The sequence below is a fragment of the Dipodomys ordii genome, unplaced genomic scaffold (assembly GCF_000151885.1).
Source record: "Dipodomys ordii isolate 6190 unplaced genomic scaffold, Dord_2.0 Scaffold99, whole genome shotgun sequence".
In the NCBI taxonomy this organism is placed as follows: domain Eukaryota; kingdom Metazoa; phylum Chordata; class Mammalia; order Rodentia; family Heteromyidae; genus Dipodomys; species Dipodomys ordii.
Window position 1 is genome coordinate 5,983,565 of NW_012267315.1, and position 24,952 is coordinate 6,008,516.

At 40.4% G+C, this 24,952-nt stretch overlaps 1 protein-coding gene across 1 annotated transcript in view; it reads left to right on the forward strand.

Annotated features, from left to right (window-relative positions):
* Ralgapa2 (Ral GTPase activating protein, alpha subunit 2 (catalytic)) overlaps nt 1–24,952 on the forward strand; it is a 304,448-nt gene that overhangs the window by 268,189 nt on the left and 11,307 nt on the right. The window contains exon 38 of the mRNA XM_013027112.1: nt 16,698–16,819. Within this exon, the coding sequence (XP_012882566.1) occupies nt 16,698–16,819 (122 nt within the window). The remainder of the gene's footprint in view (nt 1–16,697; nt 16,820–24,952) is intronic.

Consider the following 24,952-nt stretch of genomic DNA (forward strand, 5'->3'; position numbering starts at 1 on the left):
TTCTCATGGCTATGTCCAGGGCTGTCTGTGCAGACCCTTATTGTATGTCACACCCTCTTTTGCTCCAGCCTAGTCCTTGACCACCAGACACAACTGCCTTCATCATCAGTGTAGTGTGTCTCATAAAGAGGGCTCAGGTATCCTGAGCACCAATGATCACCTAGAGTTACATTTCTTGGGGTATCCTGGGTTCCCTACTTTGGGCTGGCTTCTTGGTAAGCGTTCCACAATTCTCTCCTGCCTTGCTCTTTTCCTGCCTCTATAGATTCCACTTAGACTTAGGGCCGTGCTCCACAAAACTCCTCAGCTACATCCAACAATACAGCTAACCCCCTTCTCTCCACACCTAGCTTATTCATAAGCAGAACACAGAAACTTGTATCCCCTGAAAGCTGGAAAAAGATGAGGACCGTGAGTTACATATCTTTGATATGCTACATGAACTCAAAAAAAATTACTCTAGTTGAGGAAATAAGAAGGCATTAAAAAGTTTTTCTTATTGATGAAGTCTCCTTGACCCTTGGGGTACACATAGAATATATCCTGGGATTCGGTGTCCCCGTGACACATGCAGAAAAGCAATGAGACCTTGTGTACACTGCCACATTTGGATGTGGGGAAGTGTGGAGGACAAAAACACTACAGAAATACAAAGGAGAGGGAGCTGGGAATGTGGCTTAGTGGTAGAGTGCTTGCCTAGCATGCATGAAACCCTGGGTTTTCGATTCCTCAGTACCACATAAACAGAAAAAGCCAGAAGTGAAGCTGTGGCTCAGTGGTAGAGTGCTAGCCTTGAGCACAGAGAGGCTCAAGGACAGTGCCAAGGCCTGAGTTCAAGCTCCAAGACCAGTGTGCACACTCTCTCTCTCCTCTCTCTCTCTCTCTCTCTCTCTCACTGGAAATACAAAGGAGATTCCCAAAGTGATATTTCTGAGTAGTCATGGGCTGGGGGAGGGAGAGTGATAACAGTCAGAAACATACATGTACAAAGTATATTTCATCAGTTTTAGTACTCCAACTCATGTAATTTAAAAAAAAACAGTTGCACCTTAGTCCCTGGTTCGTGTGTTTTGATTTTTAATTGAGAAAAACATTTTCGCTGACATATCTCGCACCTGTTAGAGGAAGTGTTCAGGCTTTGGGGTCTAGAAACTGATGTGCCCCTTCCCATAAAGGGACCGTGGCAGAGTCCATGACTGAGCCAGCTATATAACTGAGCTATCCAGGCAGCTGAGCTTGATGGGGGCCCTGGTCCAGGCCTGTCCTCCATCTTCTGTTCTGAGGTGCTAGATCCTGGAATGCCACTCTTTCCAGCTGTTCCCTGTTCAGTTTCATTGACCAACCTTGGGTTTCACAAGGTCATCGCTTCTGCTGTGGTTTGTGAATAGGTTTATGACATCATTCCCCTCATTACAAAAAGATCCCACAGGTCACCCTGAAGCCCCTTTCATAGATAATAGGATCTGGGGAGCGGGGGTCGTCTACTGGGCAAATGACTTTCCTACAGCCATAGAACCCATCCATCCACTTGTCCATCAAGTGCCTCCTATAGACTCATCCCTCCGATGTAAGAAAAGCATTTCCTGTTTCTCAACCCCCTTCTAAGTCTTAGGTCTTCATTATTCAACTTTGTACTTGTCGTAACTGTACCTGGAGTGGGGGCGGGTGTGATTCTAAAGGCTGCACTATCATTAATCTGAGATCTAGTTGAGATGATATTCTCAAACAAAATCAGATGTGTGCGTGAGTCTGGAATTGGGCTTTGACTTTTGACTACAGTCTTTTTGTTAACACATAGTGATCAGCCAGAATTTATATTCCCTCTTTTACTCAGAGGCATTATACAAATGATTGTACCATCTTCCGTGTTTGAGGGTTGTTTTTTTAAGGCCAGTTTGGTGTTTGTTTGATTTTTAATGCCACTAAGTAGCACATAATTTAAAATAAGATTTGCCAAAGCTCTATTACCCTTAGCAGCCAAAAGATGACAGTCCATTCTTGCCACCTTATGTCTGGTTGTGGAGCAAAAGCCAAATAGATCCGACAAGGGAAAGCTCCAGTGTTGAAGCATATTATGACTTAATAAAATATATCTGATGCTGCTAAGTGTCATTTTCTCACTGAAAATGTCTATTCACAATAGTCAAATAATAAAGTTTTAGAATTCTGTAATTGTTGTCTTCAAAAATGTGACTAGAAATAAGCACAGTAATTTTGGCTCAAATGAGTTCATTGAATTTCATAAACCCTGATGTGTAAAGGATTGAACTAGTATAATTTATTATTCTAAAATTCTGTCTTCTATCAATCATACAAATACTAATTTAGCTAAGAAATCACAATTTATGCCAGATTAAGTATAAAAGTTACCATTTATTTTGTGGTGCTTTTTTTCTGGAGGGAGAGAGGAGGATCTGTTTGTCTATTCTCATTCATCTGTCATCACCAGTTATTTGGGAATTAACTTAGCATTGAATATTTCAAACTTCCTAACTAAAAGATAATTCAAAGCTGAAACTGAGAAATACAATGGAGACAAAAGAGGCCTGCATCTAGGAGATACTGATTCTGTAGAGCAAGCTACTTGCCTATGGCCACATGGCTATCCATCTATTCATTTATCCATTCATCTATTGCAACTGAGCCTGGGCCTGAGCTTTGGGCCTGCTGGGTGAACGCGGGATTGTATCAGTTCATTTCAGCTTTCTGTTCTGTGTTTTAGAGGTTTTCTTAAGGGTTCAGTAGGTTCATGGTCAAAAAGGGATTTCGTAAGTGGAAGAATATTATGACATTGCTAGGTAAGTTGTTATTTCAAAGCTATGTCTTATTATTCTGAGACATCATCTCAACTAAACTCAGAGTAATCATAAAGTAATCTCTAATGATATATTTTAGAATCCTCCAGACTACTGTAACTCTCAGTAAGTGTTGAATGAGTCAAGGTTTAGAAGAAAGCTGAGGAACAGAAATGATCTTTCCTTTTTTTATATATCTGAAGGAAAAGTGGTGGAATATAGGGGGCATTCAGTAATACCAGCTAGATACGTGGATGGGTGGGATGGTGGTGGCAGGCACAGTAATGAGAAGACATAAGGAAGGATGATGAACCCAGACTTCCTGGTGTGGATGGGTTACCACAGTGGGGTCATGTCTACCTCCTGGCCCTACACACCTATAGTGCAATTCCATTTCAAATATAAATGGTGAGGAATGTCTCTATCTCTCTTTAAATTAAGTACAAAATGGCTCCAAAGGACATTTTCCTCATCTGGGCCATGTCTTATGCCATTAATATAAAGCTGCTGATTTAATGGAGTTGCTTTTGATCTATCAAGAAAAGACATGCTTAATTCAATTTGGCTGTTTTTCCAAGAGTAAGTGTCTTAATTTGCAAGAGAATGATTTGATTATAATTTTAAGTAATACTGCAGTTATATTTTTAGTCACGAAGATGATATTGAATGGCTTAAATGAGGTTTAAATGTGGAAAGTCCCAGAGAATTGTATGAGTTGGGAATTTTATCTTGAATAGTATTCAGGATTGTTAATTCTGTATGATTTAAGAAGGTATTTTACTCAGAGTCAATGAGACCTTGGACAGAATTTTACATATAAAACACAAAAGTACACAGTTTTCATCAAAGTACAAAGTAGAGTAATCCTAGAAAACAATGACAGAAAATAAAACTATGAATGCACATAATTTTTATATCTGACACTTTTTCTTTAAGAATGTTATCATGAGAGAATTTTTTTTTTTCTTGTCACTTGTGGGGCCTGAACTCTGGGCCTGGGCACTGACCCTCAGCTCTTCAGCTCAAGGCTAGCGCTCTACCACTTGAGCCACAGCGCCACTTCCGGCTTTTTCTGCTTATGTGGTGCTGAGGAATCGAACCCAGGGCCTCATGCATGCAAGGCAAGCACTCTACCACTGAGCCACCTTCCCAGCCCTCATGAGAGAATTTGTAATTCAGATCTTTGTTCTCACCAGGGTAGACGTGGACAGTCTTATTTTACCTTATTTTCTTCTGCATAACCTTTTTTTTTTCTTTTTGGAAGTGCTAGGGATTGAATTTGCTAGGTCAGAACCCCACTATTTAAGCCACATCCCACTTCTTTTGTTTTGCTTTTAGTTTATATTTCAGATAGGATCTTGTGCTTTTGTAGGGCCAGAGTCTGACTATGATCCTCCTACCCTTGCCCCCCAAGTAGCCAGGATTACAGATGTGCACTACTTTGCCTAGCATGCTTTATTCTTTTTTTAAGTGTGTTGATACTGGGGCTTGTCCTCAGGGCCTTGCACTCTTGCTTAGCTTTTTCCTTCAGCTCTGGCACTCTACACTTGAGCCACACCTCTACTTCTGGCTTTTTACTGGTTAATTATAGATAAGAGTCTATAAGATTTGCCCATGCTATCTTTGAACCTCAATTCTTAGATCTCAGCCTCCTGAGTAGCTAGGATTATAGATATTAGACACTAGTGCCCATCACATGCTATACTCTTAGAGTTTAGGTGCTCAAAGAGCATGTGCTGTCTTCATGTCAGACTCAGGAAAAACTGAATATTTGCCAAACAGAAGGACCAAAACCAAACAAGTAGTTTCCTTTCTTCCCTCTCACAGTCTGTCTTGAGCCAGACCTATTATGTCTCATGTAAAAAATTGCTTTCTTGTAACTGATCACCTTTGGAGTCCCTGGTTAAGACACTGTCCCTTGTCAAACTGAAAGTGACTCGCCAAGACAGCAGGTGAATGGTGAAAACTCAGGATCACTTGAGGACCCACAGGACACACACAGCATCTCCACACTGGGCACCAAAAAAAGATAAGGTGCTGAGCCTGAGGTACAGGAAGACAGCAGCAGATAGATCAGACAACCCGAAGCATCCTCAAGAAGAATCGAGGGACAGAGAAAGCAGCCTCTGCATTAGTACTGCGAAATAAAGGGCCTGGTGTGCCAGGCCCTTTACTCCTACTGCAGGAGCTCCTCCCGGAAGAAACTTACTCCTGTCCCTGCTGAAATGTACTTCATTGAGGAAGAGAAAGCTTTCTAAGCAAAGTAAGCTGTTTTTCCTTTGAAGTTGTTGGATGATAGAATCTGAAGGGACGAGATGGGGAAAAGATGTATATTCTACCAGATTCCTATACAAACATCAATAGTGTGTAGAACTGAGCCTCTGTCTGAAATGGTGTTACTGGTCTTTTCTAACAAGGGAGAAGGGTGTTAGAGATGGGCAGTGGGACCAGTGCCATCTGAGGAGCCTGGAGCAAAACATCTCACCTCTCTGCCCTTCTATTTCCTCCTCTATAAAATGATCATGAGAGAACAAATCACAGGAGATGGTGATAACAATCAACCTATAAAATGGTGTTCTGCGAGAAGCACTTGCTGTCCATATCTAAATATAACCTGTGGTTGATGCAACACCAACACAGTATACCACTCAAGGTGCTCACTGACATTCAGGATATAGTTTGATTTATATGCTATTGACACCTCACCAGAAGGGTTCTCAGAACAGGGACTTTCCCCTTTGGAGTGTTTCTAAAACAAAATTTAAAAAAATGTATTCCTTTGGAGAAGGTGTGTGGCTTGTGTTAAAGCATTCTTCTAGCACATAGGCGGCTCTGACATTGATGCCTAGTACTGCCAAAAGAAGCTACCGATATTGGTAATTATCTCTGGTATTGGAGTGAAATTCAGTGTTGCTGAGACTAAACCAGAAAATGTGCCTGAGCCTCTGACCCCAGTACATAAATTTTTTAACTCTTATTCAGGTATCGTGATAGAGAATTTCACGTCCTCATCACCAAGCAGACATGTCACAGGAATGCTCCATAAACTACAGCTCGAGACTCTCAGGGAAGCACATCATTTCTTCACATTCGGTTGTAAGGCATCACAAGGACATGACTCCATTAGCAAAGCTAGTCTTTCAAGACAAATATTAATTTTTTGTGTGCCTATACTGGGGGGCTTGAAGTTAAGTCTCATACTCTTCTTGGAGTTTTTTGCTTAAGGTTACACCCTCTAACACTTGAGTTATACCCCCACTGCAGCTTTTTGCTGGTTTGTTGGAGATTAAGAGTCTTGCAGAGTTTTTTGCCGGACTTGGCTTTAAACAGCAATCCTTAGATCTCAGCTTCCTGAGTATCTAGGATTATAGGCATGATCCACTAGTACCCACTGAGACAGTTTTTTTTGTTGTTGTTTTCTCTCTTGCTACGGGGGGGACCAAATTCAGGACATTGCACTTGCTAGGCAAGACTTTTGTCACTGAGCTACATCTTAGCCCAAGACAAATAATTTTTTAAGGAACTATATGCATCAATTTTTTTCCCTTGTATATCATAGACCCAAGATTATCAGAGTATACAGTAGCACAGTCGAGTTCACTATGAAACCAGAAACATTTTGTGGTGCCTTGTAATTTTTGTAAACAATTTCAACAGTAGAACTTAAAACTTCCTACATGTGAATAGGGGATAGCAGTTCAATGGCAGAATCTTTGCCTAGTATGTGTAGTCCTAGATTTCATCCCCTGGTACTACAAAAAAAGCCACAACCACCACATATATACCCGTGTGTGTGTGTGTGTGTGTGTGTGTGTGTGTGTGTATGTGTGTGTGTTTAATTCCTCTATCATTGAACCAAATGCCAGATGTGAAACAGGTGCTTTTTGCTCTCCAGCTTCTCATAATTACTTTTCTAATCATGACATTAGTAAGACTAGAGTCTCCAAGTACATGTGGCCATTTGGGGTTTTAACGGGGAGGCCTGTTTCCAGATTAGCCATGCCCATAGCTAGAGCAATGTGTCATAGCTGCAGATAAAACCCTCTGCCATGGTGTCTACTCAGTGTAGCTCCTGCCTATGGAAGTCATGTGCATCATATTCTGGTTTTAATAAAATATCCAGTTGCTTGAATGTAAAGTGGAGAGTATGGTTTTACTACTTCTGATTATCAAGGGGCTTTGTGTTAGTAGAATTCCCCCAGATTTCCATTGGGTTTTCATAATTTTGGCATTCCTATTTCTTATAATTTTCTTTTATCACTCTTTGCATTTCAGCAGCTCTGTTTATCACTCGGGTATGCTGTGACACCCTGGTGCAACCATTTGAGCTGTCTGAATAATCAAAAAGGTCACTTGGCTACCCTCATTTTGCAAATTACTATCATTTCCTAAACTCCTAACTTTTCTTGGAGTCACTTCTTCTCATCTGATAATTTGTACTAGGATGAATACCTTCATGGAAAATTCAGATGCCTTTTAAGCTATTAGAATTATTTATAGAAATATTTTTCTTTCGGCTGGGAAGGTGGCTCAGTGGTAGAATACTTGCTTTGCATGCATGAGGCCTTGGGTTTGATTTCCTCAGCACCACATAAGCAGAAAAAGCGGCAAGTGGCAATGTGACACAAGTGGTAGAGCTCTAGCCTTGAGCTGAAGAGCTGAAGGACAGCGCCCAGGTCCAGAGTCCAGGCCCCACAACCAACCAAAAAAAAATGTTTTCTTCATCTGTCTTTATTATTTTAAATTCACAGAAGAGGAGGAAAAAACCTGAGTATAGCTCAGACTTAGTAAGCATCACAAAAAGGATCTTTTCCCAAATTTGTTTTTAGAAATGAAAAAGTGAGAAAGTCCTTACAGCATTTTGGGCGTATGTATTTGCTTTTACCATACCTGAGCCAGTTCAGCTTCTTGGCAGCCAAAGAGTTTGTTCAAGGGCAACAGCTGAGAATGTCTCATGAGCATCATAGCCAGATTATCTGTCACAGATTTTTTTTTGTTCTAGTTGGTTTTTTTTCTTATGCTCTTTGGTATATTATCATGATTCTATTTCATTCTTAGAATCAACCTAGATCAACCTAGATTGCTCTGCTCATTTGTAGAACAACTAAAAGTGGCTTTTGCCTTCAAGATCAGAGTTCTTGGGAAGTTAATACTGTTCAAGATTACATTGAGCTAAATAATACCTGTGATTTTTTTCCCACAAGTGTTTCAGAGCTTAAAATCTATATGCATTGCTATTTATCTACTCTTTATGCTTTGTTTTTTTTCTTTTTTTTGTAATTGTGAAAATACTGTACAGAGGGGTTAAAATTACATGGGCAAGAAAATGAGTACATTTCTTATTGTAGCCTTCTCCTTTGTTTCCCCTTCCCATCCCTTCCCATCCTCCCCCGCCCCTTCCACCCCCGCACCAAAGTTGTAAAATTTGTTTCCGACATAAGGATTTGTACATCTCATTATTGCAATGGGTCCACCTGTATCCCTATTTAAACGATTTGTTTTTCCCCTTCCCCTCCACAAGTTATACTGACATCAAATACAGTGAAAGCAGGGGTTATACTGTGGGGAAGGGACATACAAAGCAACAAAGAAATAATCTTATAAATGTGTTAGAAACAATCGCATGAAAGAAAAAAAAACATTTGAATACATATCTTAGGGTTCATTTCCCTAACATCACCTTATCTGACCTTTTCTGCTTGACTCAGACATATACTAGATAATGCAAATAATGGAAACCATGGAACCAAGGTTCCTTGGGCCCGGCTTACTTCACTTAATATAATTTTTTCCAAGTCTAAGGAAACCTTACTGCTTTGTTGGTGGGAGTGTAAACTTGTTCAACCACTTTGGAAAGTAGTATGGAGGTTCCTCAAAAGACTCCACATAGAGCTCCCCTATGACCCAGCAATCCCACTTTTGGGCATTTACCCAAATGTTTACAAACAAGACTACACTAAAACTACCAGCATGACTATGTTTATTGCAGCACTATTTACTATAGCTAAGATATGGAACCAATCCAGATGCCCCTCCGTAGATGAATGGGTCAAGAAAATGTAGTATATATACACAGTGGAATTCTATGCCTCCATCAGAAAGAATGACATTGCCCCATTTGTTAGGAAATGGAAAGTCTTTTTATGTTTTGTTATAAACCATACTCAAGACATTTACAGACAGATCTGTGTTTCTAATTGTTTTCAGTTTAGTTGGTGCTTGGTAGATATAAAATGCCAAGAAAATGTCAGCAATGGTCATTTCTATAATTAAGGTCAAAGTACATTTTTTAGCTCCTAACATAGCCTATCCTTCAGATGAGCCAAAGCCTGTGAAAGAGAAACAGTTCAAGTGACATTGACTCCTTTCCTTACAGAAATCGAGTTATTGGCCTAAGCAGGCAGAACTCTCTGGCTTTCTATTGTCGGTATTGATTCCTTACTTCTTCAGTGGTTTTCATCAGCAAAGTAGCCTGTTGAATCTTTTCTCACCCAATTTGACAGCACTTTCTCTAGACCTGAAATAGGCCGAATGACTAATTTTCTTGTCACTTATATTTTTACTGATGTGAGACTTTGAGCGACAGTGTCACAGGATATTTTCTCGCTTGGTGATTTACAGAAGGTGAGATTCACTGGGAGAATTGGAGAAGTTGGAAATGGAAAATGCTATAATTAAGGATGTGCTCCTTCACAAATCAATCCCCTGGGAAGAACTAGCTTGAACATTTCTAATAAAAATGTAGCCCAAATCCACTCACCCTTAAAGTATCTCAGATTCTAAAAGGGAGGCCTTCAGTTCCCTATGCCGGAAGGGTGTGGGAATATGAAAGCAGACCTTTTCCAAAAATCTAATTTAATAGCCTGAAGAAAATCTATTTTTTCCCATTTCCATTTGCTCTTATCATTTCCTCAAAATTATTCTTAAACTGAGTTATATGAGCATTTTATTCTTTTTGAGCAGGAGTGTACTGTCCCTCTCCAAGAGTGTATCATTAGGGTTTGAAAACCTAATCTAATATCTTATACCTTCATATGCTCAATTTCCCTTTCTCAAAATCCATTTCATGTGGTTACATTTTCAGTGAAGTCATCCTCTTTATTGTCACCAGGATGTGACATTTACATTGAATGATTCATTTATTTAGGGTCTTAATCCTAACATTTAAATTCACTTTATATTGAAAAACAAACAGGATCTTTGTGGAAATGATGAATGACTTTAGGATGTAACTAGCCTCTGTTCCTGTCTTGATAATTGCAAAATTTTATCCATTAATTTTGAGTCTGAACCTACCTGTGGAATAATCCCATCAGGTGGCAGGTTGGGAAAGTGTTAAAGATGAAGAAATTCATCAGAGTGGAATCTATTCCTCCTTTTGGAAATGCGTCTCTCATGACTTCTTTGAGGTCCTTATTTCCCTAACCTCTTCCTCCCTCTTTCTTGCTTGCTTTGAACTTCTACATATATTACATGTCATTTATATTATGAAAATACATCACACATACAAAAACTTAAATGTCATTCACCTGCTAAAATATGCAATGACTAATGTGAAATATCAAGCCATTTGAACAAGCCATTGGTTGAACCGAGAGATGCCAATCAGTATTGACATTTTCAGACCTTGAAGGCACTCTAGACTATCCTCAGTGGTACACATCTTCCGAATGAGATCTAAACGTTGAAGTGAGGTCACCTTGATTTGCTTCCTGAAAACTTCCAACCCAGGCCCAGACCCAGCCTTCTTTCTGTGCCTACTGTCCTGCTCTCATCTGATGGCTCCAGACACCCTTTCAGCTCCTGTATCACCTGTCTCCTTCATGTCATTCTGTGAGCTTAAAGTACTTGTCCACTCCCCCTTTCCCTTCCCCAACCTGCCCTACATTCCAGAGACTGCTTCCCTGCTATCTCTTCAGGGACTTTCCTGACTTCCCATGCCTCTCTCCCTCCTGGCACTAATTTAAAGGACAGTTTCCCTTTCTCTGCAAACTTGTCTTTTTAATAGTGTTCTGTCTGCTGCTGTTTTGTCCCCAGCTACATGCCTACCACAAGTAAAGACTGGACACTCAGAACATACTTTCCTTTATTTGTGGGGAGAGGCAGCTGAGGATAGAACCTGGGGCTTATGCTATACTCCCAGCCCAGTACAGATTTCTTGAGTGAGTAAACACTTGTGGAGATAGATTTGCTATTTAAAAATGGAACAGTTACCTTTGGTAAGGTTTTCTGAGTAATGTTTTGACCATTCCCAGAATCGGCCTGTTTAGTCATTCTTAGTGCATAGTAGTTCTAATAAACATAGGTCTGTGGAAAACAGATTTTCCTAGAGCAGTAAACCCTACCTCAGGGGTGGTACTTATATCCATGTTTGACCTAAACTATTTCCTAAACTCCCATCTGCCAGGAATCCCTATAACTTTCTGAAAATATTGGGCTTTTCTAATTTCTGAGTCAAATAGACTTTTAAATCACTGTTCTTCATTGACTTTTATAGAAACCACTGGCTTGAAGAAGCCATTTTGTCTTCCAGTGGGTAAAAAAAGATCAGCTCTGTATTATATTTCTACCAAACTGCATAAGTCATAAGAAATACTTAAACATGAAATCCTCCTATACAATCTGTAATATAACCTCTTCCAAATTGTTTGCTTTTTCTCTTGGATTAAAAATAGAGTTTGTGGAAATGATGAATGACTTTAGCCTCTGTTCCTGTCTTGGATTAAAAATAGAGTTCCTTAATTCTGGTTGTGTCCTTGGGCATAAAATATTTCTGACTTGGAGGGCTGGGAAGGTGGCTCAGTGGTAGAGTGCTTGCCTTGCATGCATGAGGCCCTGGCTTCGATTCCTTATCACCACATAAGCAGAAAAAGCCCGAAGTGGCAGTGTGGCTCAAGTGTAGAGCTAGCCTTGAGCAAAGAACTGAGGGACAGTGTCCAGGCCCAGAGTTCAGACCCCACTACCAAACAGAAAAAAAAAAAAAGTTGATTCCAGAACTAAAGGTTGAAATGCTGAACAGTAGTCAACATACATAGCCTAGAATAAGCTGTAATAATTGTTGTTTTTCAGACTTTAATATAGTCAGCATGATCTATGGCTAGAAAGGGAGCTTAAACATATGTATTCAAATTTAAATTGCAGGTTGATTTTTATGGCTTCTTTCTTTTTTCATATCAGTACTGGGGCTAGAACTCAGAGCTCTAGATCTCACTTTTTTCTTCAAGCCTAGCCCTCTATTTCTTGAGCCATGCCTCCTTTTCCATCTTTTTGCTGGCTAATAGGAGATAAGAGTTTCTCTGTTTGATTTGTGGAGTTAACTTTGAATCTTGATCCTCAGATCTCAGCCTCCTGAGTAGCCAGGAACACAGGCATGAGCCACCAGAACCCCATATATTTGTCTGTTGATTTGAACTCACTTAGAGATTAGCTCTTAACTTTGCATGGGATCTTGAACTTAACCCATATATTCTGGAATCCACAATCTTGGCTGAAAATATTGAAAGTTAGAAGGTCTGGGATTAGTTTTAATTTTACCACAAAGTAACTATGACTCAAGAAAATCACTTGAATCATCCTGAGTAATAAAATAGAGACCATAGGACTTGCTCTGCTTGAGTGTCTAATGTAAAGGAAGCTTGAAGTGTTGCAAACTCTGACCAGGGGTTTGTTTCCCCATTACTACATTCTTTCTAGATTAGACCCTGTAAACTCTCATTGAGAGAGGGGCATGGAATAGATAGTCAGATTTACCTTAATATCTTTTCCCAGCAGTCCTGACAACAGATGCAAGCATCCACATTTTACATCTCAGACAACTGAGGCTGAGAGTTAAGCAGTTTACCACAGATCCTTCATCTCAAGAGGAAGAAGGCTAGAATTCAAACCTTTCTGCCACCAAAAGCAAGTGCCTTTTTTATCTCTATATTGATGCTCTCATTTCTTTAAATAAATAAGCAAATAATAATCAGAATAAAGTTGGGGTCACAGGCTTAGGTTCTTAGGCTTTTGCAACAAAGCATACTCAACAGACTGTTGTGAGAGTTTTGGAAGGTTTTCTTACAAATTTTTAGTAAAATATAAGCAATAGAGGCAAATCACCTCTTTAGTCAGGTAGAGCAGTGTTAACAATTAACTAAAATTTGTATTCAAAAATTTAGATGGATAAGATCACCTAAAGAAACTCAAAAATACCCAGAAAACAAGATTGATTTCTGCTCAGTAATTTGAATGTTCTCTGAATTACGTAGTGTAGGCAAAAATTACTAGTACATTTTTTCCAGGTGCCAGTGGTTCATGCCTATAATCTTAGCCACTCAAGAGGCTGAGAACTGAGGAGAGCAGTTCAAAGCCAGCCCCAGAAAGAAAATCCTTGAGACTCCTTTATCTTCAATTAACCACCAAAAGGCTAGAAGTAGAGCTGTGGCTCTAATGGAGAGCACCAACCTTGAGTGAAAAAGCCAAGGGACAGTTTCAAGGCTATGAGTTTGAGTCCTAATACCAGCATCTGAGAGAAACAGAGAGAGATTTATTATGTGTGGTTTTTAATGAGATAATCATTCATGACAGAGTGAAAGTTTCACATTTGTTAGTGGACTTTTTTAAGATCACAAAGGGCAATGGCTAGTTGTAAAATAGGTATTGGGTTTGATAGTAAGTGCCACTTGAGCCATCTGCTTTCAGTCAAAGGTCTCTGACCATCCACTGACAGCATTATCTCAGTATTCAATTCCCACTTAATGTCTTACGGCTAAGGAGGGCCTTACAAACATTTCAGTGTCTTAAGTTATAAATACCCTCTTTTACAGAAAGCAACCGGCCCTGAAGCACTAAGGAGTTTAGGTAGATGATACTGCTCTAAATTACCCTCACTAACAGTGCTACTAATAAATCCAGTTAAGATCCTAGGGCTACATTTTTAAAGACAACTAAAAGAAATGATATTTGGCATCTGTGAGCTTCTTAGCTGTTGCTAAATGCTGCCAGAGCTGGGGTGCTATTTGTTTTCTCTTTGTCATGGTGTTTACATGCCCTGGCTTGGGCCCCAGTGAAATGCATTTGATGATCTTTTGGTCTCACCCCAATCCCTAATGGATGTTTGTCTAAATGACAACATCCAGTTTAGCACTGTTAACACCGCAGTGAGAATGTGGGGGATGTGTATAACATGTGACAGTCAGAATGTGAATAGCAAGATCAGGAACCTTCTATGATATTTCCTCCTCTAGTATTCAGTTCTGGAAACATCTATTTGCTCTATCCCCTTTAATGCCTTATTTTAGGAATCAGACAAAAAATATTCATTGAGTGGAAGAATCTCAGTACTTGAATACTACCCCCTGTGAATGTTGTACTGGACTTCCTCTTAGCACAGAGCTTGCATCCTTGACATGGACCAGCTTATGCCAGTTGGAAGATGTCATCCTGGATGAGCGGCTGATGGGCTGCTGTCTGGTGTCAGTCTCTGGCACAACACACACAGCATCCCTTCTGTAGGTTTGATTGTAAGCTTGATTAACATAGCGAGTCCCTTTTCAGATACGTCTTCCATTGAATATTTAGCAAAAGGCACAAACATTTCTATTTTGTTCACCATTGTCCCGGGCACTGTATGTGGATGTGTTGGACGCAGTGGGGCCTTTCAGGAAACAGCAGGACGATACTAAGCAGAGCATGACAGGTCTTTAGAGGATGTGCCTGCTCTAACCCAGGCCCACAAACAGACTCTGAACTGAAAGGGGGAGCCATGAATGAGCGTTGACAGCGGGCCACAGCAGTCCGAAGGCTCAGGTGGTTGTCAGCCATAAGTTTAGCTCAGCTCTTTGAGTAATTTGTCACGCCTCGCTCAGCCCCTGCTGGGCCAGCACGTGCCAGCTTAGTGTCAGAGTGCCTGTTCGCCAGACGGCCACTCAGGCCTAACGTCCTGCTGTTCCCCGGACCAGTGGCTTGCTGGGGCCGTGCAGGGAGGGCCGAACCGTGGCGACAGCCAAGTGCTGTGCAGAATAAGCGTGTTCATAATGAGACGTGAATGACATTAGTGGGTCCCTCTAGAATTGGTCCTGAGCAGGCGCCTCTCACTGAGGAAGTTTGGCAGCCTGTTCATTAAGGCAAGTCACCAGGAGTTCATCCCATTGCCCAGGAGCCAGTTGAGGCTCATGATGCCCAGGCCCAGGGCTGTTGTGACCATCTATGGAAAGATCATAAATCATCAAAGAGGCTACTTTTTAAAATCCTCAGAGTAAATTTTCTTCATTTTTTTAAGTTGCATGAGGCCAGCTTAAAGAGAAATTCTGACATAAAGCACTGTCTAGCATTGTTTTCCATGATGATGGGCATGTCCTCTATCTGTGCAACCTGGAACAATGACCCCTAGCTTCATGTGGCCATTGGGTACTTGAAATGCAGTAAATGGAACAGAGAAACTGAATTATTACATTCGTATTTTAATCCGTTACAATTTAAATTTAGATTGCCACTTTTGACTCATGGCTACCACATCAGATAGTACAGCCCTAGAATATCTCTGGCTTCCTTGTGATGTGAAATCATCCTCTGAATATATAAAGGAAGAGGAAGTGCCTTTCATTTAGAAATGAGTGTGCATACCTGTCAAAAGGAAAAAAAAAAAAGCATGTGTTGATGTTACACAAGCTGTATTGGCAGCTAATTAGAGGGGCCTAATTGTCCCCAGCTTATATTATCTCCAGGCCATTTGGAAAAGATAGTTTTAAAATATACTAAAAAATACTAAAATCTTTTTTTTTTCCTCTTTGGAGCTGTCAGTACCAAGCTGATGGTAATCTACATGCCCTATGTTCATGCAGAACTAGCATAATTTTCAAAATGACCAAAGCATGTCCTTTAATTTTTGCATTGATAATGAGGAAGAGGAAAATGAGACATCATGCTGACTTCCCCAAGTGTTAATTCATAAAGTCGTACGTACAGCATCTCTATCCATTGTTGGCTTGTTCTGACATTATCCTGCTATTGGAAGTGCATGATTCACCTTCTGAGGAAGCAGAAGCCACACACAAAGGGGAAGGTTTGCTTTCTGCCCTGTGAAAGGCTGCCACACGCAGGGTCCTATTAGGACAGCTGGAAAGTTGCTTCGGCGTGTTACGCTTGTAAGTTTTATTGGTGACTGGTTTTTGATTACACATTTGAATGCTGTGTGTTCCAGACTGCAGTTTTAATTAAAAGGCAATAGTCTTTTTTTTTTCAATTGCATTGTGTACTGTTTGCTAGATTTTCCTACATACTCTTATTCTCTAATGCTCATAATTTATCTTGGTAGAGACTTCAATGCCCCTTCAGAGTATCCCTTCCAGCCCTCTCTCCCTCAGTAACTTGCATTTTCTTTTTTTTTAAATTTATTCTATTGTAAAGATGCTGTACAGAGAGGTTACAATTCCATAGGTAAGGCAATGAGTTTATTTCTTGTTGAGCGTCTTTTTTGTTTTTTAAAGTATATGTACCATCATATCACTCATTCTGGCTTGAAATGTCAGTTCAAAATGTTGGTAGGTTGAGAGTGCTCTGTGCAACTAGAAAATGCAGATCAGGATCTCAGGGTCTTCTGTCACGCAATTGTCAGAGGAAGGAAGTGTCCTTACAATCATTACCTCTTGTTTTTGTGTAAATCAGCCTTAATGTTGCTTTGATGTGAATCTGTAACTCTTAGCTTACATATGTTTAGTGATTCCGGTGTGGAATACACTTTAAGGCAAAGTTTAAGTGCTGTGTAATGATGGGCCCAGGGAAAAGTTAGTTTCAAAATCAATACTTAATCTTTAACAGTGCTGAAGAAATGAGAAGTAGCACAGCTGTATTGAAAACAAAGTGGTCTGTCACTGTTATGCATGCCATTTTGCACGTGTTGGTCTCCTTAACCAAATACTGCAGCTATGAAGAACGAGCTCTGTATCTCGAAGCAATAATTCAGAACCACCGCGAAGTCATGACATTTGAGGATTTTGCAGCTCAAGTCTTTTCTCCCTCTCCCAGCTACTCCCTCAGTGGAACGGGTGAGTGTCTACGTTATTTTCCTCTCACATTTGAGTAGCAGATGTACACCTGTTTTTCACAGATAAATGCTTGCAAATTTAAGAAGAGCATTCTCCCTCTGAATCAACTAATGAATATCAAAAGGAATGATGACATTCATTTTAATTTGTTTTGTATCCGAGCTGTTCACTCCCTTCCTTTCTTCAGCTATCCTGTTAACCCTCGAATCTAGCAAGGTTAATGAACTTTTTCTCAGTAATGTGCTTGGGTTCATTCAGGAGTGTGGGCTTCTTGCTGAGCTGGGAATATGTTGTTTAAAAGCGATGCCCAAATCACTGCTTACTTATCAAAAAAGAGTTCCTCACAGTGGAAGCCGTTGCTACTAATGCTAAATGGGGATTATGCTGCTGAGATACTAGGGTCAGGGATTAATGCAGGAGACATGGAAGGACAGTGTCCCCGGGCCCATCATTACAGAGCACGGCAGTGTGCGCCCTGCTCTCTGGAGTGGTCGCTGTCATGCAGACAAGCCGTCGGCCAAAGCAGCACCTGGTGTGGAATCTGTTTAGAAAAGCTTACAATCATTTTCATTTATTAGGCCAGTGGAGAATTGAGGGGAAAAAAATTCCACAGATTTCTTTTTTAAGCACTTATTGTTTTATACTTCCAATTTGAAAAAAATACAAGTCCACTGCCACTTCCATTGAGGATATTACTGTGGGTTCCCCCTCCAAAGAACAAAATTTTTACTTGTAAACTTCTACATGTAGTTACAGATTAATTTCCTTTCCAAGAGTAAATGGGATAATCAACACATGTTGAAAGTCTGTGTGAGAGGCTTCCTTCATCTTCCACTGGGTTTGAGACAACTGTGAGAGTGCTTAATAGATTTCTAACCTGTGTCAGCTGTCTCTGAACACTGCCTTGCTTCTCTCCTGACTTGTTAACAAATATCTTATACACAAAGTGAAAAAAAATTAAATTCAGTGAAATAAATCACTTACAAATAAAATCAGCCATGCATCATTGTTGAACATCGCTGGCTTCAATCCGTGTCTCTCGGAGCTTTGTTGAGAGATAAGAGGGAGAGGCATGCACTTGCACAGGGAGCCAGGAGCAGCAGGCAGAAGGCTTGGGAGATAAGCAAGCTGGCAGAGATGCGGAGCCACGATTTACATAATCACGCCTCTGCTTCCTGGTGAGGCGTCAAGAAACACAGGGATGGCCTCTATTGATCTTTGTTGAACTGGAATACTAAACAACATGAGAAAAGCTTATAACTTAAAGCTTTGATTAATGTTTCTTACATTAAAAAAGTAGAACAGCTGTGAATTGAATTCTTTTATACACTCTGCCAACATTCTATCTAGGACCAAAAAAAAAATCTGTTTCAAGGGAAATGAAGATTTCATACCCAGCCTGGCTAGAGATTCAAAATTGTATCTAATTTTTTTTAGAGAAAGAACATGAGGGATCTATAGCAAGGTATTTTTTTTTAAGATCTTATTTACCTTTTCATCTTCATGCGATATTGGGACTTGGTTTTTCAGTGGATTTTTTTAAACTTGAAAAAGCAGCTTATTTCTTAACCAAAAAAGAAAAAAAATAGATGTTTATATGCCTTAACTGTTATACTCTTAAGGTTGTTGATTAATGTGTTTTTAAAAAAAATCAATGGCTTATTTTCTGTGTACTTTAGCCTCTATGTAAATTAATTTGAACTTTTCCAAAAGTTCAAAATTATTTAAACCAATTTAATTGAGTTAATCTACATAAGCAACATTTTGCATGATACTCTAAGAGCAATTTGGGTTTTTATGACTTCAACCTGGAGAGGATTGTTAACAGACTCCAGAACAGCACTTTTTTAATGACTAAACAGAATAAAAATTCTAACAGCATAGAAGGAAATATCCATTGGAACTTTTATAAGGGAAACAAGAAACTACATGTGAGATAGCAATACAAATGACAGTTCTTCATCTCTTCAGTGTCAGTACATTTTAAATGAGGGCCCTGCAGGAAGGGTGGAAGAACCACTGCTCTTCTCATTTACATGCCAGTTTCGCTTTTGAGGAATCCTTGCACCTGTCACTACTTTTACAGATGAAAACATTTTTCATGTTTAGTGTTTTTTATATTCTTGTGACAAACACAGTCAAACCCAGATGAGCCCAGACAGCTTAAACTAAGAAACTGAGTGAAGGCTCCTCCTCCAAGCAACAAGCCAACTGGAAAAATTGACCTTGAGCCGCTTAAGCTCCCACCGTGCACTTAGGACCCAATCAGATCATCTCTGGCCATCAATGTCATCAAAGCCTGCTCACATGCATATGCACGGTGGGAGGAATGAAGGACTCAGAGGTTTTCTTCCTACCTCACAACAATTGGGTTTTATCTCTCCTGGAAAGGGAAGTCACCTGGATACCATTCCTCACTGTACTCCCCATTGTGTATAGCACAAGTCAGAATGCAGTAGGCCTCCTCACTCTTGGGGGAAGACCCTGCTGTCAGCGTTTTGAGTCTGAGCTGGAAAGAGATATGCTAGATGGGACTAAAATGTCCCCAGAGATGCAATTGTTGGAAATGCCCTTTGCCTCAGACTCTCCTGCCTGGGTGCTCACCTCCTACAGAGCCCTGGGAGCCAAAATGGCCAAATGAATGTCTATGGTGCATTTCAAATTGTCTGTAGGGACCTAGAGCTAATATGCCAGACTCAGCTTCTGTCCTAGAGCTTAACATAAAAACAGAGCTTCTCATTTACCAAATTAGTAAGTGGTATTGTAAAACAATCTGTTCCATGTGTTACGTGTATTGATAGCAGCTAGTGTATAGCTGTTTTGCCTTTCTTTATTGATTCCTTCTCTTATTAAGTAGCAATATATAATCTAGAAGGTGTAACCAGTGTTAAATACTGTTTTGTGATTAATATCAGTATGTTTTATTCATTCATATTTATATACAGTTAACCCACATACATATGGGGTTAGGGAAGTAAGTATGTTTATGTTGCCAAAGAGGAAAGCCAACAAAGAGGCTTGTAAAGGGTTAACTGGAATGGGCACCCTCGAGTGCTGAGGAGGGGCTGATGTAATCACTGCAGCTCACAGCCAAGTACATCTGTTCACTATGAGGTCATTCTTCTGCATGTTAATGATTTGGAGGATCTAGTCTAATGTTTGGCATTATCAGAAAATATATAAATAGTATAAATCTTTACCTTTCAGAAGATGCTCTTATAGAGCAAAAAAAGGAAAGAAACTTTTGCATGGACTTGAGAGTTTTTCCTAGAACTGTTCTAAAGCTAAAGATTATGTCTAGACTTTAACATCTTGGAGGAAGCCTCTATGGTCTGTTGGTAAATGAGTCTCAAATCACTCTTACAGTCACAGATAGAAGTTTGATAGTTGAAAATTAGAGCTGTGTCTAATTTAGCGTCTAGAACATTAAGAATTTTCAGCTACTTTGGTCAGAAGTTGGTAAGGATTTTTTTTTCAATGATATCTAAACCAAGTTAAGTGACGTGAGAGTTGACATATTTGCTGAAGATGCCAAAACTGCTTAAAATCCTTTCAATAGTGCTGTAAAGAACCAGCAGAGGGAGCACAAATCTTTGTTTATTTGTTAGCCCTCATAAACACAGCATTTGATTTCTCCAAGACATGGTCAGCAACCCTTTCCTCCCTCATGATAGGCTCAATCATAAAAGCTACAGCATTTAGCATAAGTAGAAGAAAACGCCTAACTCTACTTCATCTGATCTCCCGCTCTAAGTTATAATGGGGCTTACCCCAAATTAGCCTGCGTCGGTCAGACTTAGACAACTGCCTCAACCAACAGCCATTGTCTAGAACTAGAAACTTCATCTTTCTCATACTTTATGAAAGTATCCTTATTGGGGTGGATTAGTGTGTTCATTTGCCTTATAGAATAGACATTTATTATTCTTTTCTACAACAAAACTGTGATGGTAAGTTTATAGAAAGTGTCAGTAAGTCAATTTGATGGTCAGTATAATCTCATAGAGATAGACAGAAGCACTCATGTCACTGCTCAATCCCAGCATGAATATGGGATGTAGACGCTATACAAATTAGTTCTGTAGTCACACCAGCTTCTACTTGCTAACCATACACTATGTTTACCTGTGCCAAGATATTGCACCTGTCAGTCTGCACACATGTCCTGATTACAATTTTTTGTTGGCTCTTACTCTGGACAATTAATAATCAAACTAATCCCCCAAATAGGTAAACTCCAACTTTAATCCCCAAAGAGTTGTTCCAGTCATTAAACGTTCAGTCCTGTTTCAGATGCATTCAGTATTCACTCTTTCTCCCCTGCTCCATGCCTCCCTTTTAAAAAGGTTCCAATTGGTAGCATAGCTTGTAATTTGTAAGTGTTTAGCTTCAGCATAACTTTGCTAAAACTGGCTTTAGAATGTGGAGTTGTAAGGGATTTCAGGAAATACCAGGTCTAACCCCTCTTCATTAACTGTGACTAAGTTGAAGACCCATCCATGAAGGAATAAGCAAAGATGGTTGATAAGCTGGAAACAAGGACAGCTCACTTCTCATCTCACACTTGGACATAATAGCCCTGGTGCCCACCCAGCAGTTTGAAGGGCCTATAATCCTAACTATGGCTTCTGGATTTTTGTTACTATGAAAGGCCAGAATGTGTCTCCATGCAGTTCATCCCTAAATTTCCCCTAAAGTCAAGTCCATTTATATTATTGTTCTGTCTAAGAAATCACAGCCCCCACATTCATAGCCTTAGCATACTCAGCTGTATGTCAGAAATTTTGCCATAGGTTTTACAACTGACTCTTCCTTCATGGCCACTTTCTTCATCCCAATATTTCCTTCTGGCCCAGCTTACGTCTTCCTTTTCACCTGGCCAGTACCATTCTTTAATAGTTTATAGAGGTATTCTTGAAAAGATGATAAGGTATTTATAGGAAATTTTTAACCAACCTTAATTTCATCACTGAAACCCAATGGTGCTCAGCTCCAGCTGCACATCGGAATCACTGAATGTCCAATTTAATGATACTTTCAATTTATGATGGGTCTATGTACTCTATCCTAAGTAGAGAAACATCTGTGCCTTTCTCTTGATCATTCTTAGCATATATCTAAGTTTGTCTTGTGTGTATTCTGACCATAATAGATTATAAATTCTTTAGAGAATGCTGCATGTCATTTCTTTCTTATAACACATGCAATAGGAGAAAATGGCAGGGGAGGGCAGGGATGAGGCAGGCTGTTTCTTTAAGTAGTACAGGTGTGTCTCTGGACCACAGATGTGTTGGGCCTGATGCAAGATGTAGAACAAACACCTGTAATTACATTTCATCTGCTCCCTCCCATCGTGATCTCTTAGAAAAAGTAGGCCAGTGATAAGCAATATGGTCAAAACTGGATATGGGGAAGGGAGGGGAAGCCAAGAAGCTACTTCATCCACAGACTGGATAGTGCAGTTTTGAATAAATAAAGCTTGATTCAGGATGCTTTAATAAATGATCCTTATGGTTTTTGAATTTGTGATGGCACCACATTTTGCTTCATGCTCATTCATTCCTTTGTCCTTTTTAAGCTGTTGTTCCTCTCAGTGCAGCTCTGAGACAAACGGATGAGACCAAAAATTTTTTTTCCACCTGATTAGCTAGAACAAAGTACTGTTACCTGTCAAATATTACATCTCTGAACTGAGCCTGCCTTCCCTCGGGTGTTGCCTCTGAGCAGGCCTGTGTGGGACACCTGAGGGGCTGCAGAAGGCTCTGGGGACCTTGGACAGGCCTGAATCTCCCTTTCTCTTATAGAGAAAAGCAGATACTCATGACCCATTTTCCTATTTTTTAAATAAACTCAGATTAGTTACCACCAACTGTAAAAGTGAAAAAGCCAGTGGCATGGGACCAGTTGGGTTGAGACTCCCCTGAAGTAGACCCTACCATCTGCTTTGTGACCCTGAAAGAAAATAGAAACTTTCCCTCTGTGTCCCAGATCATCTACAAGCATCCTCTCAGTCAATTTATAACTTTGCCACTTAGGCTAAGAACCAGAATGACTGAGGATGGAAAGACCCATCAAGAAGAACAGGATGGAGAATAGCAGATGTGGGAAGAAAAGAGGAAGATCTTTGCCTTTAGTAACCACTGCGGTTCTTCTGGACCCTGGAGCTAGTGCCGAGATCAAAGATGTCCATGGTTTCCAGAATAAGAAGGGAGCAGAGACAGTACTGACAATGCCTTAAATCTGGCCTCTCTGGAAACTGCTGGAAGGTGTTGCTTTTCTGCAAAATGCTGCAGTCAGCCAGTCCTGGTTTCCCAGGCCTTGCAGAGCTTTAAGTGCAGGTGGCATCTTCCTCCTGCCTAACTGCTAATTACAGCTCAGGGGAGGCTGCAGCAGTTGCCAAGAGATAGCCGACAGGTACCAAGAATCTTTCTCAGAGACAGTTTTTGGAAATGAGTCTTAATTAAAGCTTATTTGAAATAACCTTGACAGTTTAAGTAAGAAGAACCCAGGGCTTCTTCTGGCACCCCAGGCTCACATTTCTTGTGACCCGAATATGTGGCCCTCCTGTGGACCTGACCTTGCAGGTGGCATGTACAGCCTCAGCTGCTCGGCTTCTTAGAAAATTCAATGATTTTGCTCAAATTTCTATTTAGCAATGAGCAGAAGCCAAATGCAAGCTCTCTTAACTGGCATTTATGTAAGTCTTCTGGCAGAAATAAGAGAGGCTATTTTATACTATCCTTTCCCAGAGAGATGCAAGATGATAGCCAGGAAATAAACCTGTGAGTAGCATAATGAAGCGAAAAGCTGATTCTTTTTTTTTTTTTCAGTCTTTAACATCCCACAAAAAGCTGGAGAAAAGAAAAGTCTCTTAAAAATGAGAAACATACCAATCTGTTTTTATAGGAAACAGGAATGTGAGGAGGGAGGAAAGAAGGAAATGAAGAAAGAGGAATTTGCAGCACTGTCATGGCCAGCTCTGTTGTACTGTAGAAAAGACTAGACAAAACCTTATTTTTCAACCTCTTCAAGAATATGAAACAGCCAAATCCCAGATGCCGGAGGATATGTTCTGCCAGCCTGTGTTCCTCACTCAGTAGTTGCCTTCTCCTACATCCCTCCTACCTGTGATAGGAACTGATGGCCCACGATGTCCCGCACCTTTCCTCTCCCCAGCAGGATTCCCAGCCATTCTTGAGGTTGCCCAAGGGTCTTCAAGGGCTCACTTGAGAAGGTTCTGCTCCCCCAGAATCCTGATATCAGGCTAACTAACATGTGCACCCACACACCATGCCATTGCTGCTGCGTGTACTTGGGCAGACCCTACTGCCTCTGTGTTGTCATTAGGGAAACCTTGCTTCCTAGCTGCATCCCCAGGGTATGGAGAAGTAGCAGGAGAAACAACAGGCTCCAGTTAGCACCAGTGCCCTCCAGTTTGCATCAAGCACACACTCAGCTGTGCAAGACCAGGCACTTGGGCCAGGACAATGTTAGCTGCTCCAGGGGCATCCTAGAAGAAAGGGTTTAGAATAAGAAGGAGGAAAGGACCCAGTAAAGGGAATCCATAGCCACTTGACTGTTCTTTGTCACCCAAAGCTGGCTTATAGTTAGATATTGAAATTCAGGTCCTTGGAATACACAACTATCGGTTCTGAAGCTTAAGTAGAACATTATTTTCATCAGAGCATCTCAGGAATCCCACAAAGGAGGAACTCCAGACAGTTCATAAATGTTTCCCCAATACTTCAGATGAGGGTGTCTTCCAGATGAGGAAAGAAGACTAAAGTTGATCAACAGCTGTCATACCTCAGAATGTATTAGAATTCTCTACCCTCTCACAACTTCCCATAGACTAACATTTTTCTCCAGCTGCTGATTATCAGTCCTGAATAGCACCCAGGAACCCAGGATGTTCTGGGAAGATCACAGTATCCCGCCTCTACCATCCTGAATTGTTTTAAGGCAAATGACTTCAAGTTAGAAGACACTTCAGAGACAGCCTTGATAGGACAATAATTCACTGAAGAGTTGCATGCCACCTGCAGGGCCAGCCCTGTTTGCTTTGACATTGATAATAAGAAATTGATGAAATGGCCCCAGGAGAAGAGATGCTAGTGGCATCTGTGAAGCTTC